This window comes from Sus scrofa, chromosome 9 (genome assembly GCF_054392235.1).
Source record: "Sus scrofa isolate SSC_HxYL_T2T_F1_AM1 chromosome 9, Sscrofa_HxYL_maternal_Yorkshire_Landrace_v2.0, whole genome shotgun sequence".
Taxonomy (NCBI): domain Eukaryota; kingdom Metazoa; phylum Chordata; class Mammalia; order Artiodactyla; family Suidae; genus Sus; species Sus scrofa.
In genome coordinates, this window is record NC_139391.1 from 72,315,336 (window position 1) to 72,330,434 (window position 15,099).

The 15,099-nt window shown below is 51.2% G+C and overlaps 1 protein-coding gene across 6 annotated transcripts; it reads right to left on the bottom strand.

The window, feature by feature from the left end:
- Positions 1-1,692: 1,692 nt before the first annotated feature.
- C9H1orf116 (chromosome 9 C1orf116 homolog) lies at positions 1,693-14,823 on the bottom strand. 6 transcript variants are annotated; one of them, XM_084976881.1, is made up of 4 exons: positions 14,759-14,823; positions 9,085-9,270; positions 5,995-6,172; positions 1,693-4,519 (listed from the first exon to the last, which is right to left on the bottom strand). In XM_084976881.1, the coding sequence occupies exons 2-4, from the start codon at positions 9,187-9,189 to the stop codon at positions 2,988-2,990; spliced, it is 1,815 nt and encodes a 604-aa protein (XP_084833007.1). In that variant the 5' UTR covers positions 9,190-9,270; positions 14,759-14,823; the 3' UTR covers positions 1,693-2,987. The 6 variants fall into 6 exon arrangements, with proteins under 6 accessions (XP_084833007.1, XP_084833006.1, XP_084833008.1 ...); XM_084976880.1 differs by lacking the exon at positions 14,759-14,823 and adding an exon at positions 14,639-14,740; XM_084976882.1 differs by lacking the exon at positions 14,759-14,823 and adding an exon at positions 10,176-10,371.
- Positions 14,824-15,099: the final 276 nt, after the last annotated feature.

The following is a 15,099-nucleotide window of genomic DNA, read 5'->3' on the forward strand; positions in this document are numbered from 1 at the left end:
GAAGGGGGGTGCCTATGAGGTGACTGGGCCCATCGTTTTTCCTCTGTGTAGATTAGAGCATGGGGCTGTGTGTGCGTGGTGACTCAGAAGAGTATCTGCCAACATGTCTGGGGGCACAGACTTCACTGTGCTAGGCTGAGGAGGGGCCAGCTCCTGTATTTGGCAGATGGGTTCTTCCCAGCAGCAGCAAGACTGCAGCAGGTCAGGGGTAGTAGAGAAAGGAGGCCATGTGGAAGTGGAGCTGTCGCTTTGTTTGTTTTCAGGGCTGCAGGTGCGGCATATGGAAATTTCCAGGCTAGGGGTAGAATTGGAGTGTTGCTGCCAGCCTACACCACAGCCATAGCAACACGGCATCTGAGCCACGTCTCCGACCTATATCATAGCTCATGGCAATGCCAGATCCTTAAGCCACTGAGCGAGGCCAGGGATCGACCCCAAATCCTCATGGATACTAGTTGAGTTCTTAACCCACTGAGCCACAACGGGAACTCCCTGTCACTGTAGTTTTTAAAAGCAAATGAATGGCCTTTACAAACTGCTGCCCAGAATCCTTCCAAAAGGGATAAGAATAACCCTGATGCCACTCTCACCTCTCCCCAAATCAGTTCTAGCTGAAGGAAGAGCAAGCCTCAACAGATACAAGAGGATGGATCAAATTCAGGGAGGTGATGTCCCCCCTGGGTCCCTGGGCCCCTCTTCAAAATGAGGACAACTGGGTCTGGATGTGCTGCTCTGTCATTGAATCCCAAAGACCATCTTTGGAGCAAAACTGCCCTTTGAAGGAGGAGGACGCGGGAAGCCTAGTATCTTTAAATAACAAGGGAAAGGAAGGGAATGCCTCAAACTGGGAGAACTGGGGGACCAGCCGAGATGAGGATTCGGAGCCGGAGGGCAGGCTGTGTGTCACTCCGTTTTGTCTGGGAGAGAAACTGCCTTTACCAGGGAGTGGGGCTTCACAGGAGGTATTCCTGACAGCCCTGTGTTAGTTAGCCTTGCGTTAATGCCAGGGCCCCCGATTCCTACCAAATCTTATATTATAGCTAGTCCCAAGTTTCCCTATGTATCAGGGAAATTAAAAAAAAAAATCAAATGGTCATTCTGCAGGATGTGTTCTGAGAAGAAACTCAGCCAAATGTAGCAGCTGGGACCAGTCCTGTGGAGGGGACTTTTTGTGGGGATCTGTGATAAGACGTGGCTCGGCCAGTCATGGGAGACCCTGTCAGTGGGGACAGGCGGGTTCTCACCCATGGCCAGAAGTAAGGCACCAGGCTTTTGGGTGTGTGTGAGAGAGTATACACAGAAACTGTCACACCCACAAACCACATGCCGTAACAGGGTGCAACTATTTGTTGTCCTGGCCTTAACCTTCTCATCATTTTCAGAAATACTGGGCTGTGATGTGCTGGATATCCCCAAGGACATGGCCCAGAAATGCTCAGCAGACCTAAAGGGCACTTTTCCAACCCGGTGCCCTTTATCTGCCCCTCACATCTGGGCATGTTGGACTCCAACCAGGCCACGTCTATGAATAACATTTATTTCCTGAGGGGAAGCAGGGGTCATGTCCAGCCATGCCTGACCTCCAAGCTTGCATGCACAAGCCCACACCACCTCCCCGTACGACCTTCTTTGGCATGTTCTCAGGTTGCACAACTTGGTCAGGGAATTGGGGATCAATAATGAAGGATGATATGACTGCTTTTCCCAATTTAATAAAAAAAAACACAAAATAGCATCCTGAACGTTTAACCTCTGACGTTTCAGAAGGCACTTTAGGATCTTGAAGAGCTTTCGGGTTGGACCTTTGCTAAGGACTACCGATCCTTAGGGTGCTCTGTGGATAGAAGAAGGCACTGCTTTAAGGGAAGGGCATGCAGTGTGAGAAGGGAACCATGGGTGTGTGGGGGGGAGGCAGCTGTTACTAAACAGCAGAGCGACGATGATGAGTCACTTCTCTTCCCCAACAGGGTTGAACTGGGCATCTCCAAGGCCCCTCCCAGCTCTGCGAATCTATGAATAGTTAGCAGAGAATGTATTGGGCTGATTTTCCATAGGCACTGACGAAATCGAAAAACAACTTGCCATCGTGTGGACAAGGCCTGCAACAGTTTCTTGGCATTGTGTAAAGCCTCTGGGCTTGAGCTGCCGTCCCACTGCTGGTGCAGCCTGGGGGTCAGTCACATGCAAACTGAGATTGGCAACAGGAAGAATGGCAACATCAGAGTCAGGGACCACCATAGTTTATTACTGAATTTAAGAAGCCCAAGGATGAGGCTCTCTCGGGTGGAGGTGTGCCATGTGGACACTTCTCCTGCCTTCTCGGACCAACGAGAACTCTCCTGGTATCAGTCAACCAAGAGTTGTCAGGTACAGGGATGTGTCTGATCCTTGGGACTAGAGACAAGGAGGAGGAAGCAACACTTCTGGGCCCCAGGGCCCTGTCCTGAAGGGCAGACCTGAGCGGGGAATCCAGCAAGGCAGGAACCAGTCTCCATCCACTACTGCAAGGATTCTCGGAGACCCGCAGGTCACATGACCTTGCATTTGCTTAATGCCACTGGTGCCTCCATTGTGTCACTTGCCATGTTTTCACAGGCATGGCTACCCCTCTGTTCCGGTTAGGCTGAACTCTATCTACCCCATATAAGAAAAGATCCAATGTGAGCGGAATTGAGCAATGATTCTTTGTCATATAAATATCTTCAGTGATATATACAGGTTATAACACACACACACACACACACGCACACACCCGCCTGTGGAAACCATCCTCAGGACGATTCGTGTAGGCACTTGCTGGCACGACCACTCTGAAGATAAACGTATGCTCCACTCGCTCCCTCAGAGGGAACAGGACGTTGGAAGAAGCCGATCCCTGTCCAGCCCCTGAGCTGTGAGGAGGGGAGGAAGGCTCAGTGGAGCCCGGGGTCTCTTCTTGCACAAGCGGGTGAGGGAGGGGGTTGGGTGGCGGTGCGGGTGTCCAGCGCCTACTCCTTCAAGAGCCCCAGCTTCTTCAGAGCCTCCCTTCTGTGCTCATCAGACACGCCTTTCGGGGAGATCTTGACACTGACACAGGCGGGTCGAGGCAGCTTGTCACGGCTCTGTCCTTGGTAAGACAGGCGCTTGGAGCTCTGCTCCTGCTCCAGATCGGCCAGCTTGCCCACCTGGATACCCTCGAAGTCCTTTCCGGTGCCCAGGGAGGCAGGGCGGGGCCGGGAATTGCGCAAGACGTTGGGCGGGATCCTGTCTAAGAAGGAGCTTTTTCCCAGAGAGGCGCTGGTTTGGGGGCTGGGCTCTTTCTCAGCTGAGAGGTAGCTGCTCAGCCCCACACCTGAACGCTCCAGCGTGTTGGACTTGAAGTTCATCTGTCTCAGGCCAGGGATGCTGCTCTCCTGGAGAGTCAGCCCTGAGTCTGGCTTCCGCTGAGTCAGGGGACTATTGGCCCGTGGGGCCTTAGGGATGGGAATTGGCATGGATTTGGCAGCTGGAACTTTCCCTGAAGTGGGTTCCTGGGCAGGAATCAAAACCTTGCCTGGAGAAGACTGCTGAGCTGGAACTGGTGCCTTCCCCAAAGAAGGCCCCTGTGTAGATGCGGGAGCCAGAGCCTTTCCTGCTGCAGGCATAGCTGCTGAGACCTGAGCTGGAGCTGGGGAGGGGGCTGGAGCGCGAGTCTCCTTGAGTCTGACAGAGGGTCTGCTTAAGTGAGGGCTGGGCTCATCTTGGTCCTGGGGTAGCCCCAGCTTCTCCAGGGCTTCTCTGCGTGCTTTCCTCTGCTCCTGCAGCGACGATGGGGCCGGCCCAGAGTCTCCAGGAGCAGCCTCAGAGTGGCGGGACAGCCGGTTCTGGGGATCACTGTGGAAACTGCTTCGGCTGCTCTTCAGAACAATATTTGGCGGCAGTTTCCGGGGCTTAGGGGCTGTGACGGGGGCCAGTTGGGTATTTGGGTCCCCCCATGATGGGACGGGAGCATCTTCAGCTCTCGCATTCTGAGAGAACACGGCGGGAGGAGACCGAGGTTGTCCTGGGCCCCTGGTGGAGCCTTTCTCATTGGCTTTTTGGGACATGGCCTCTGAAGCAGTGTCCCCTTTCTTCTGGGGCCCAAGTGAGGTGGGGAGTTGGGGCGTGTGCCTCAGCACCCCTGGCCTTCTGGCCAGGCTGCCTTGCCCACACTGCTGTGGCTGGGTGTCCCGGAAAGCTTCTGGTGGGGGGATGAGTGGCCCGTCCAGATCAAGGGCAGCGTCCTGGGGGCTGGCTGGTGCCTGGTGGGGCTCACTGCTCTCGCTGACCTGCTCTTTCTCAGGCCCTGGGACAAGCCCCTTAGATCCCCTCGGGATGCGACTGTTAGTCTGGGTGGTGCCTTTCCTGAGGTTCTGGTTTTGGCTGATGTGGATGTTTCTGGGGAGACTGTAGGAGCCAGACCTGAGGCCCAGGCTTTGGGGCTCCGGTGGATGAGATGAGCTGGACAGAGTCACTCTCCTCGGCACTGGTCCTTGCCGAACAGTTGTCTCCTCTGGATGTCCTGTGAGGTCAGGGAAACACGCAGAGAAGGTTGAGGGGGCAGTAGGAACCCCGCTGCCAAAGACAATGCTTCCTAGACTCTGATCCCCTAATTGGATGAGTCTGGGGTTTTGTTGTTTCTTTGGGTTTTATTTATTTATTTATTTATTTATTTACGTCTTTTTGCCATTTCTTGGGCCGCTCCCGAGGCATATGGAGGTTCCCAGGCTAGGGGTCTACTCAGAGCTATAGCCGCCAGCCTACACCAGAGCCACGGCAACGCGGGATCCGAGCTGCGTCTGTGACCTACACCACAGCTCACGGCAACTCCGGATCGTTAACCCACTGAGCAAGGCCAGGGATCGAACCCGCAACCTCATGGTTCTGAGTCAGATTTGTTAACCACTAAGCCATGATGGGAACTCCTGGGTATCATTTAGACTAACAGGTCAGTACTAGCAGATTCCCTTCATCCAAGGCTTAATGCTTCCTGATGGCTGGGGAACAGGCAGCCCCAATACCTCCATGTCCCTGACTCAGGCTCTTCCCAACCCTCCACAGACACACTCAGATAGGCTGGGATTTGGGACGGTCCCTCTGGCTGCCCTGGGACTCCCAGGTGTCTGAGGCCAGTGGGAGCATTGGGCAGGATAAGCACCAGTGAGGCTGCCTGACCAGGCTTCTGCCTTCTCCCACTTTCACTTTCTCTAAGCACCTGAATGATTCTATGGCGGCTGCAGCTGTCCCTGCACCACAGAGTGACAAGGGCTCTTTCCTTCCAGCGAGTAAGCACATGCATTGGGCCCACTGGGCCAGGAAATCAGCATGAGGCAGCCCTGTGACCCCATTTACAGCTCTATCTTCAGGGAGGGTCTAACACATCTGCAGTAAGTATTTGCTAAAGGAATGAATGATTGCAGTCCTGATAGCAATTGGACTGTCCTTGGGAGTAAAGTGCCCCCCCTCACCCTGAGACACATGGTCCCACACTCAGGGCCACTCTGATGTGCCATCCGGGTCCCTGTCTACTGAGCCCCAACACCGCTCCACACTCTCACAGAGCCCTCGAGGTGCCGCCCGCTGAAGTTAAGGGAGCCCTTCCCTCTTCTTATCTCCTGCAGCCTTGTCCTCTGGGTCACCCAGATTAGCATCCCAGACCGACTCAGTCTCTCCAGAGTCAAGCACCCACCCCTCCCTGATGCGCTCCCCCACCTCTGTGGTCAGATCACTTTAGAATTTCCCCATAAGGAGATGGGAGCTGGTCAAACCCCCTTTCCTCCCAGTCCTCTACTTCTTCCTAGAAAGATGCAGGAAGCTGGCTTGTCAGCATCCTTCCTCCCCTCCAGGGATAAGGCTTTATTCCAGCCGTGAGAGTGGAGAGGAGAGCAGTTGTTCCTTCCTCCACCTGTGACCCTTACAGCAGAGAAGCAAACAAGATGGAAAGTGGCCAAAAGGTTGCACCACTTTTTCTGGGGTTTGCTGGACGGTCTCCCTTACCCTGAGGGGCAGGCTGGGCTGTGGGCAGTGCTCGAGGACCTCGGGGAGTCACGGGTTGCTCAGACTCGTCAGTGGACAGTCCGCTGTCAGCCTCAGTGTCCAGGGAGCCAATGGTTTCCTCCAGGAAGAGCAGACACTCCTTCTCTTCAGCGGACAAGAAATCGTAGCTGCTGTCACTCTGGATTGAGGAGGGGGAGCGGGAGCTGTGAGAGGCAGGTCCTCAGAAACTGGTGGGGCCCCGAGAACCACCCTGGGCTGGGGAAGGAATGTTGAAGAGCTGGAAACCTCTTCACCTGCCACTCTGCAAACCTGCTGGAGCTGCTTCCTGCAACCGCAGGCATGAGGGAGGGCACAGACTGTCAGGCTGTTGTCTCACTAGCACCAGCTCTGACAGCTGGGCAGCCAGATGGCGGGTGCTCTTTCTTTTGCTCCGTCCTGGGTGGAAGGCTTAGGGACCCAGATCAGAAGCAGTCCAAGGTTCCCATTCCAGTTCCTACGTGTGACCTAGGTCAAGTCTTTCTCTTCGTGTGTCTCCAATTTCCCTCTAAATGATCTGAGCAACATAATGATTTGACCTTACACTTGAATGCAATTGCTTTTACCTTTTCAGAAGTACTTCTGCATACTTGCTCTGGTGTGTCAAGGACAGTATGAGGACAAACAAGAAACTCAGTCAACAACCTGCTGCCTGGCCAGTGGGATGTGGCATGACTAGCCACGGATAAATTTACTAAACAATTTATACTTGACTTTGAAATGCATTCCACACGGGATTCTTTCCCCCTGTATGTTGACTTTCTTGATGGCATTTAGCTCTGGCTAACATTCAAAAAAGTGTGCCTTTCTTCAGCAAATATTAACTTAAGGGAGGAAGGTGGAGACAGTGGTATGGGGTGAGGGGAAAGCAACTTTGTATTAAATAGAAATTAAAATATATAATTTTCAGAGTTCCCGTCGTGGCGCAGTGGTTAATGAATCCAACTAGGAACCATGAGGTTGTGGGTTCGATCCCTGGCCTTGCTCAGTGGGTTGAGGATCCGGCCTTGCCGTGAGCTGTGGTGTGGGTCACAGACGCGGCTCGGATTCCGCATTGCTGTGGCTCTGGGGTAGGCAGGCAGCTACAGCTCTGATTAGACCCCTAGCCTGGGAACCTCCATATGCTGCGGGAATGGCCCTAGAAAATATAATATTCATTATGAGAAAGAGAGGAGTGTTTGGGAAAACAGGCCATGACCGTTTCAGATGATTCCTGCCCACATTCTACAAGGAAGAATCATGGAACAGCTGTTCTCCAAAGTTGAAGGCTGATGGGAAAACCAAGGGGGCAGAAGAGAACACAGGGAAGGTGGCCTGAGTCCCTTTCTGGCATCTCCACCTCTCTTCCTAATATGTGAGATGCTTCAAAGTTGTATAGTCTCCAGATCCACTCAGATGGCCAGGAGAGAATTTGAGAAAGCCCTGAATATATCTTAGGGAGAGGGGAGATGGTTGTTGGAATAACTCTTCCAGTTCCCCACGATCCTTTAAGAACCATCGGTCAGCTGACTGAGGGAGGCCTATGTGTCAAGGGAAGCCCCCAGGGCAGCCCTTGGAAGCCTTGATGAGGACTCTGGGGTTCCCTGAACAAAATCTTCTTTACTGCCCTCTTCCTCCTAAAACAGTCTTACCAAATCTCCAACTCTGAATTTCTCCTTTGTAGATGATTCACTTTGAAAACCCTTAATCTCTGACACGTTCTGTGTCCAAGCATGTGTAACTACTCCTGTTGGCCTCGGCTGGATAGAAACAGAAAGCTGTCTCTACGGCCCCATCATCTAGGGTCAAAAAAGACAGTATATAGAAATTGTCTGCACTTTGGGCTTTTGTGTGTTGGGTGCCTTGTTTTTCCTGCTCCATCTTCCATATCGGAACTCACTGACTGTGTTAAATAAACATCTTCGACATTCAGTAGAGATTATCATTATGATCCATTTAAATGCTCAACTCTCTCTATGCACAGGATATAGAGTAATAATATATAAATTCTCAAGGGTATTATGTAAGTGGTGAGTACCTGTAACAAAAGAATGCTTACATTTGTTTCACTCTTTCACACCCGCCTTATGATAATTGATTTAATGTCCAGGAAAATTACAATTTATTACATGCCATGCACAGAGTTAACCACAGTGACTTTGGCAGAGTCTCTATCTCTACTTATAGACAGGCTGTCTCTTTTTTTTCTTTTTTCTTTTTTTTTTTCTTTTTTGCCTTTTCTAGGGCTGCTCCCAGGGCCTATGGAGGTTCCCAGGCTAGGGGTCCAATCAGAGCTGTAGCTGCCTGCCTACACCAAAGCCACAGCAATGCAGGATCTGAGCCGTGTCTGCAACCCACACCACGGCTCACCGCAACGCCGGATCCTTAACCCACTGAGCAAGGCCAGGGATCGAACCCGCAACCTCATGGTTCCTAGACAGATTGGTTGACCACTGCGCCATGACGGGAACTCCCAGGCTATGTCTTTTCTACACAGAGGCATGTGCTGGGTACTTTACATGCACTGTATTTACTCTTCTCAGGAACCCTATGAACTTGGTGTCACTATTATCCCCATTTTAAATCTGAGACGGAAGCTTAGAGAAATTAAGTAATTTGCCCAAGGTCATATAGCCTATAAGTAGAGAACCCAGATCCGTGTGGCTCCAGAACCCAGGCTCCTAATTACTCTGTGCTCTTTGATCTTTGTGAAAGATCAAAGCGATGCTGTTCATTGCAGAGAACTGTAGGAATCTAGATTTTGGTTTCCACCGTGACTTTAGCTCAGGGGCCCACTCTCTCGTCTCAACCCAGCCACCCAATGTAATGAAAACTGGGGGAAAGCCTCATTTGTCCCTTTCCTCTCTGGGCTTGTCTCACCCTGTCCTCTATAGAACCCGGGGTGACTCAGAGGCAAAATACCAACTGGTGTGACTCACTCCTGATGAGGAAGATCAAAGACAGGAGCAGTGAGCAAGGATGGAGGTGGGCAGGGCAGGGCAGGGCAGGGCAGGGCAGGGCAGGGCAAGGCAGGGGTGCAGAGAGCAGGCCAGGCTGCAGACAGAGAGTACGTACAGATCCAGAGCGGGTGGAGGTGGTACTCATCATGCTGTCGCAGCTGCTGACGCGGGTCACGGGTTCCGAGCCAGGCCCCGCTGGCCACAGCTCCCTCTCGGGCATCGCCCGAAGCAAGGTGCAGGGGTGGTGAAAGGGGCTCCCAGAGGGGAAGCCAAGGGAAGTGGAGAATGTCCCAGGTCGGGCCTGAAAAGAGAAGAATCACAGCCAAGTGTGAGCTGAGCCGGGCTCTGGCGAGGCTCTGTCCAGGCCCTGGAGCAAGCATGGTGGCAGGGACTGCAAGCAAGCAGAGAGCTGGAAGGGGCCATGGCCAGCCACAGCCCAAACCCAGACCCCCAGCCTGCACGGGGGACATGGAAGCTGGACACGTAAGGACACATAAGCTGGCTCACGTAGATGCAGAAGGACGGACGTGGATGGTAGAGAGCAGTCTAGTCAGAAGGGAGACGCCATCCTGTCTTAGTTGGTTTTTTTCCCTCTGAACCAGGGAGCTTAGCCTACCTCTTCATTTCTATAAATCATAACTACTGCAGGGGTTAATAGCTTGGGTTCTGGAGGAAGCTGGATCTGGTTCAAATTCCAGTGCCACCATTTACAGTGATATGACTTGAGGCAAATTACTCTTTGAGTCTGTTTTTCCTCCTTACGTAGGGTTAATATAAGGACTAAATGAGAACAGTTAACATGGTTTAGTTGGTAATAAATACGCAAACGCTTAAGGAACAAATGAGTAACTACCACTGTTCTGGTAAGAAGAACACGACAAGATCCATGCCAGGTCAAAGTAGACTGAAGCGAGGGAAACAAGAGTTTAGAAAAACAAGGAACAGAGTCCGTAGTAGGACCTACCTCATAGGGTTGTCGTGAATTTATAATGAAATATTACATGTCAATCACTTTGTGCAATGCCCGGACCTGTGACTGTCAGCTGTTACCATGGCCCCATCATCACGCCCCTCCCACCACAGCCACCATCAGCTCCCTAGACTGGGAGGTAGCTGCATGGCACCTCAGTGGTTGACACAAATCCAATTCCCCTCTTATGTGTCCCCCCTCTGATGCTGCACTTATTCCCAATGAGATTCCCTAACCTGTGTCAGATGAACAAGGTCAATGTCCTAGGTCGCTTCCTTCCAACTCCAACTCATAGGGAAAGAAAAGTTTCAAGTTCACTGTGCCAATAGAAATTGCCAAGGAAGGGTGTGTTGTCTTCCTTCAGGAAATCTCACGGATTTCCTGTTTGTGGGAAAAACTCCATCAGAGTGGGAAAGGCCAGACGTGACTCTCCTACGTGAAAATGAAATTCTGGAAGAATTAGGATGAAAAGACAGCGCTAAGGTCAAGCAGGGAGCTGGGGGAAGAGCTAGAATTAGAATATAGTTTGTCTGATTCTGAATCCATATTTTCCCCATCATGCCATGCTTTTATTTTCTACTTTCTTACCCTCCCAATACTAGGTAAAATGTTCTGGAAAACTGTGTTTTCTGGGAGATCTTGAGACTTGGGGTTTATTTTTTAATTTTTATTTATTTATTTTTTGTCTTTTTGCTATTTCTTGGGCTGCTTCTGCGGCATATGGAGGTTCCCAGGCTACAGGCCTCACCGGAGCTGTAGCCACCGGCCTACGCCAGAGCCATAGCAACGCGGAATCCAAGCCTCGTCTGCGACCTACACCACAGCTCCCGGCAACGCCGGATGGTTAACCCACTGAGCAAGGGCAGGGATCGAACCCGCAACCTCATGGTTCCTAGTTGGATTTGTCAATAATTGCACCACGACGGGAACTCCCGAGACTTGGAGTTTAGATTCCAGGGCAGGTTGCCTTTTCAGCCTCCGTCAGTAATTGCTTCCAGTGCCAAAGTCAGGTTTGGGCTGTGCTGGGTGAGTCAGCCTGACAAGCACAAGGCCTCACGGAGTTCCTCCCCTGCTTTGAAGGACGCCCTCGGGTGGGGTGGGGGAAGGGTAAGGGTAAGAAAGATCCTTTATGAGCAAGACCCATGTAATTTCATGGGGGTCCAGAGCCTCTCAGGAGAGAGAGGGAACCACAGGGGCCAGTGATACCAAAGAAGCCCAGTGATGAATCAATATGAGGTAAGACAACTCCTAGGAGTCCTCATGAGGTTAGTTCCCCATTACCCAGAGCCTCAAAGAAACAGAAATGTGAGAAGTCATGGGGATGAAATTCAGGCATCTCAGCTATCCTCTCTATGAATGGCCGTCTAGGTTCCCAAGTACTAACTCATTCCTAACCTTCTGTAGGGTTGAGATCATTACAAAGAAGAGGATCCACCCTTCCTAAGCCTAGGCACAGAGAAGGCACTCAAAACATGCTGAATGAATAAACTTGCCATCTGTTCTAGAGTCTTTTTTTTGTCTTTTTGCCATTGTCTTGGGCCGCTCTCACAGCATATGGAGGTTCCCAGGCTAGGGGTTAAGTCGGAGCTGTAGCCGCCGGCCTCTGCCAGAGCCACAGCAACACGGGATCTGAGCCGCGTCTGCAACCTACACCACAGCTCATGGCAACGCCGGATCATCAACCCACTGAGCAAGGCCAGGAATCGAACCCGCAACCTCATGATTCCTCGTCGGATTCGTTAACCACTGAGCCACAACAGGAACTCCCGTTCTAGTGTCTATTGAGTTGAGCTGTTGGGAGGTCTCTCTTATGGCTTCTGCCCCATTATTGGAAGCTCCTTTTGAAAGCGCCTTTATTTTCCAGAGACTGTATGGGTCAATGGAATTTGGGAAATACTTTCAGTTACACTGACATGTAGGAGCACCCAAGAGGTATGGGGCATGGAAAACTTTATGAAGACAAAAGTATTGTTTCGAAGAAGTCAGTGTAGAGCCAAGGGTCTCTATTTTTGGCTCTAGATTTCCTATCTGTAGAACTGGGGCAGTAAGTATTAAAAGTGACTCACTGTAATTAATATAATATTCTCTGTGAATGGGTGAGCTGATGCTGCCTTTTCCTTTCAGAGAAAATTACCACCCTTGTTCTTCTAAGCACACATCAGCCTTTATAGTGGTTTGCTGGCCTCTCCGTCCACTCAGGGAGACCTGACACACTCTTACTTTGGAACGAAGGATGGCCTGAAGCAGCTGGAAGAGATAAGAACTACAGCTAGTACTGCTTCAAAAACCATAGCAAGGTCCTGTCGTGGCGCAATGGAAACAAATGGGACTAGGAACCATGAGGTTGCGGGTTTGATCTCTGGCCTTGCTCAGTGGGTTAAGGAGCTGGTGTTGCCGTGAACTGTGGTGTAGGTCACAGAGGCGGCTCGGATCCTGCGTTGCTGTGGCTCTGGCATAGGCCGGCAGCTATAGCTCTGATTAGACCCCTAGCCTGGGAACTTCCACAGGCCCTCAAAAGACAAGACAAAAAGAAAGAAAGAAAGAAAGAAATGACACCAAATGCCACTGAAGCTCATGTCGTAGACACAACATTATCACTGCAGAGATTAAACTGAACCTGAAACCAAAGCTGGATGAGCCCTGAGGTGCTCGCACCTCACCTCCACACCTAGTGTTCTGACTCCAAAAGTGTGAACTCTAAAAAGAGTCTTCTCTTCTTCCCAAACCCCGCCCCTGCCTTCTCTCTCGCACCAGCTTGACCTGACCTGGATGCTGCACTTCCTTCCACCAACTTTACAACCGTAAATCTTAGGGGCTACTTCAGGGCGGCCATTGAAACCAAGGTCTTTCTATTTGATAAGAAGCCTGAGTAACGAGCAAAACTCGAGGTGAGAGCGAGTTATCTTTTACCCCTTGACCTCTTTGGGAGGCTTGAGGGGAGGAGGGAATGGGTTAAGAAATGTGCACAGCCTATATCAGGGCCACCCATGCAAGGGCGCATTAAATATTAACTACACCCTGAAACCAGCCAAGCTTTGGAGGAGAGTAAATAAATGGCATGTGGAATTCTGGCATCTGGAGGGGGTGGGGTGAGGGCTCCAGACCCACTCCAGTTTGGCTTCTCTGTACCTTCTGAACAGACCCAAGGGCCCCTTTTTACCCTCTTCCCGTGAGCCCACTCCCATGTCCTCCAAGGCTCTCTCCCCAGGGGTCCAAGAGGTTTCCTGTTTCTCTTAGGCCAGGTGTCTCTGCTTTCTGCTGACTGCACAAAAGGTGCCTTGAGCTGGAGCACATCGTAAGGAAAATGCCAAGAAGATTAAAAGTTGCACTGGGTGTGTATCCCTCTCCACAGGCACATGGGCAAGTTTCTGTGTGTTTTTAGGCAGCGATATAATCGCCTCCTTCAAGTGGGTTTGAGGGAGAGGGTTAGCAGAAATATCCCCTACGCAGAAGAGGTTTGCCAGACCCTGCAAGTTATCTTTATTGCTGACAAGGTCATCATCTATGGCTGCTTGGTGAGCTTGGTGGGCTGATTCTGCAGTGCAGGCTGAGCGAATGCCCAAAGTTCCAGTTGGCAGGACCGGAAACTCGGTATATTCGCTGGGAGTTGTGTGCCAAGCCCTGGGATCCTGGCACTGGGTCGTCCCACTTCCCCTTTTCTGAAGCAGGAGGAAAAGGGGTGAAGTTAGGGACCACAGAGTTAACCCCTACGAGCTGGATGACCAAGAGCTGACTTGCTACTCTGACTTGACTTCCACACCCAGCTGTCCCTGTGCAGGGAAACCGGTCACACAGCCTGCCAGGGGACCCCTGAAGGAACACAAAGCAAAACCACCACACAGGTCTGGTTCTCCTCTCTGGCCTCTGCCACACTGCTTTGGCCTCAGCCCCACTCAGAATTCCTACTAGACTCAACATGCTATCGTGAAATATTAATGTGGGCGAGGCCATGGCACAGTTGAGTAGCTTTCCGTCTGCTAGTCCCTGTGTCTATTAACCGGCAACGTCGTTAAATTCATTAAAATTAACTCAAATAGGCTTGACTTTGCAACTAGACTATCCGGGGGTGTTGCAAAGATGAGCTGGTAGCCTGAGTTGGAGTTTTCCCAACGTAAGCAGACCTCACACCCCCCTTCCAAACACCCTAGCTCAGCTCACACCTTTCACACCCATCCACAGAGAGCTCCATTATCACACGACCATTACTGAACACACACACACACACACACACACTGAACCCTTTGCTTAAATAAAGATAGACATTGAGTTGATAAAGCCACAGGAAATTTTCCTGTTAGAAATGCAATGGAAAACCAAAGTGCTGGGTGAGCCTTCATTTTGACGCCCTCTACAACTGTTCTCTTCCAAAATCACAACTCAATTTCAGCTCTTCAGAGATGCAAAGGTCTAAAACAAACCTGTTTTCCTTTCTTGTTATCTACACAATATGCATATCTAACCTAAACAGGTAGATGGAAAAAAAAAAATGCGTCTCAGTCCTGTTCTCCACAGAAACACTGCAATCTCAGGAAGCTACCTACCTACTCTGATCCCACATTAGAGAGTTGAGGAACAGACAGGAAAGCCCTCTAGCTACGGGTATAAGGGGCTCCCCACCATTCCGTAGCTCCGACTTCCCATGAAGCCCCCCGCCCCCTCGCTGCAGAATAAGCAATAGTTGAGTTAGTAATTAACTCACCTTCACTGGGTGGGGACTGAGGGAGGAAAGGAATACCCTTCTATTTCAAAGGGCAGAGACGGAGACAGAGACTGCTCCCCCTGCCTCCTACTGTTTTCTTCTGACCTCTTCCTGACTTACCTAGACAGGTAAAAGCTTCAACGGAGCTGCCTCACCCCACCCAGCCACCGACTCTCAGCCAATCCCAGATTTCCCTCCCTCCTTCCCATTCCAGCTGTTCCTCCGGGGAGGGCGTGGGCGGGGACAGGGCGGGGCGGCGCTCTTCTCCTTTGGCCAATCCTCTCTTGCCTTCCCCCTCCCTCGTTGAGAGCCAATAAAGGGCCCTTGAAAATAAAAGAGGAGGGCCTAGTTTGGGCTAAAACTGGAAGAAGGGAGAGTCAGCAGGGAGAGAGTAGGCAAAACATATTATTATTCATACTATTTTAAATCCTGATAGAAAGTCAGTCCACTGGGCAGTACGC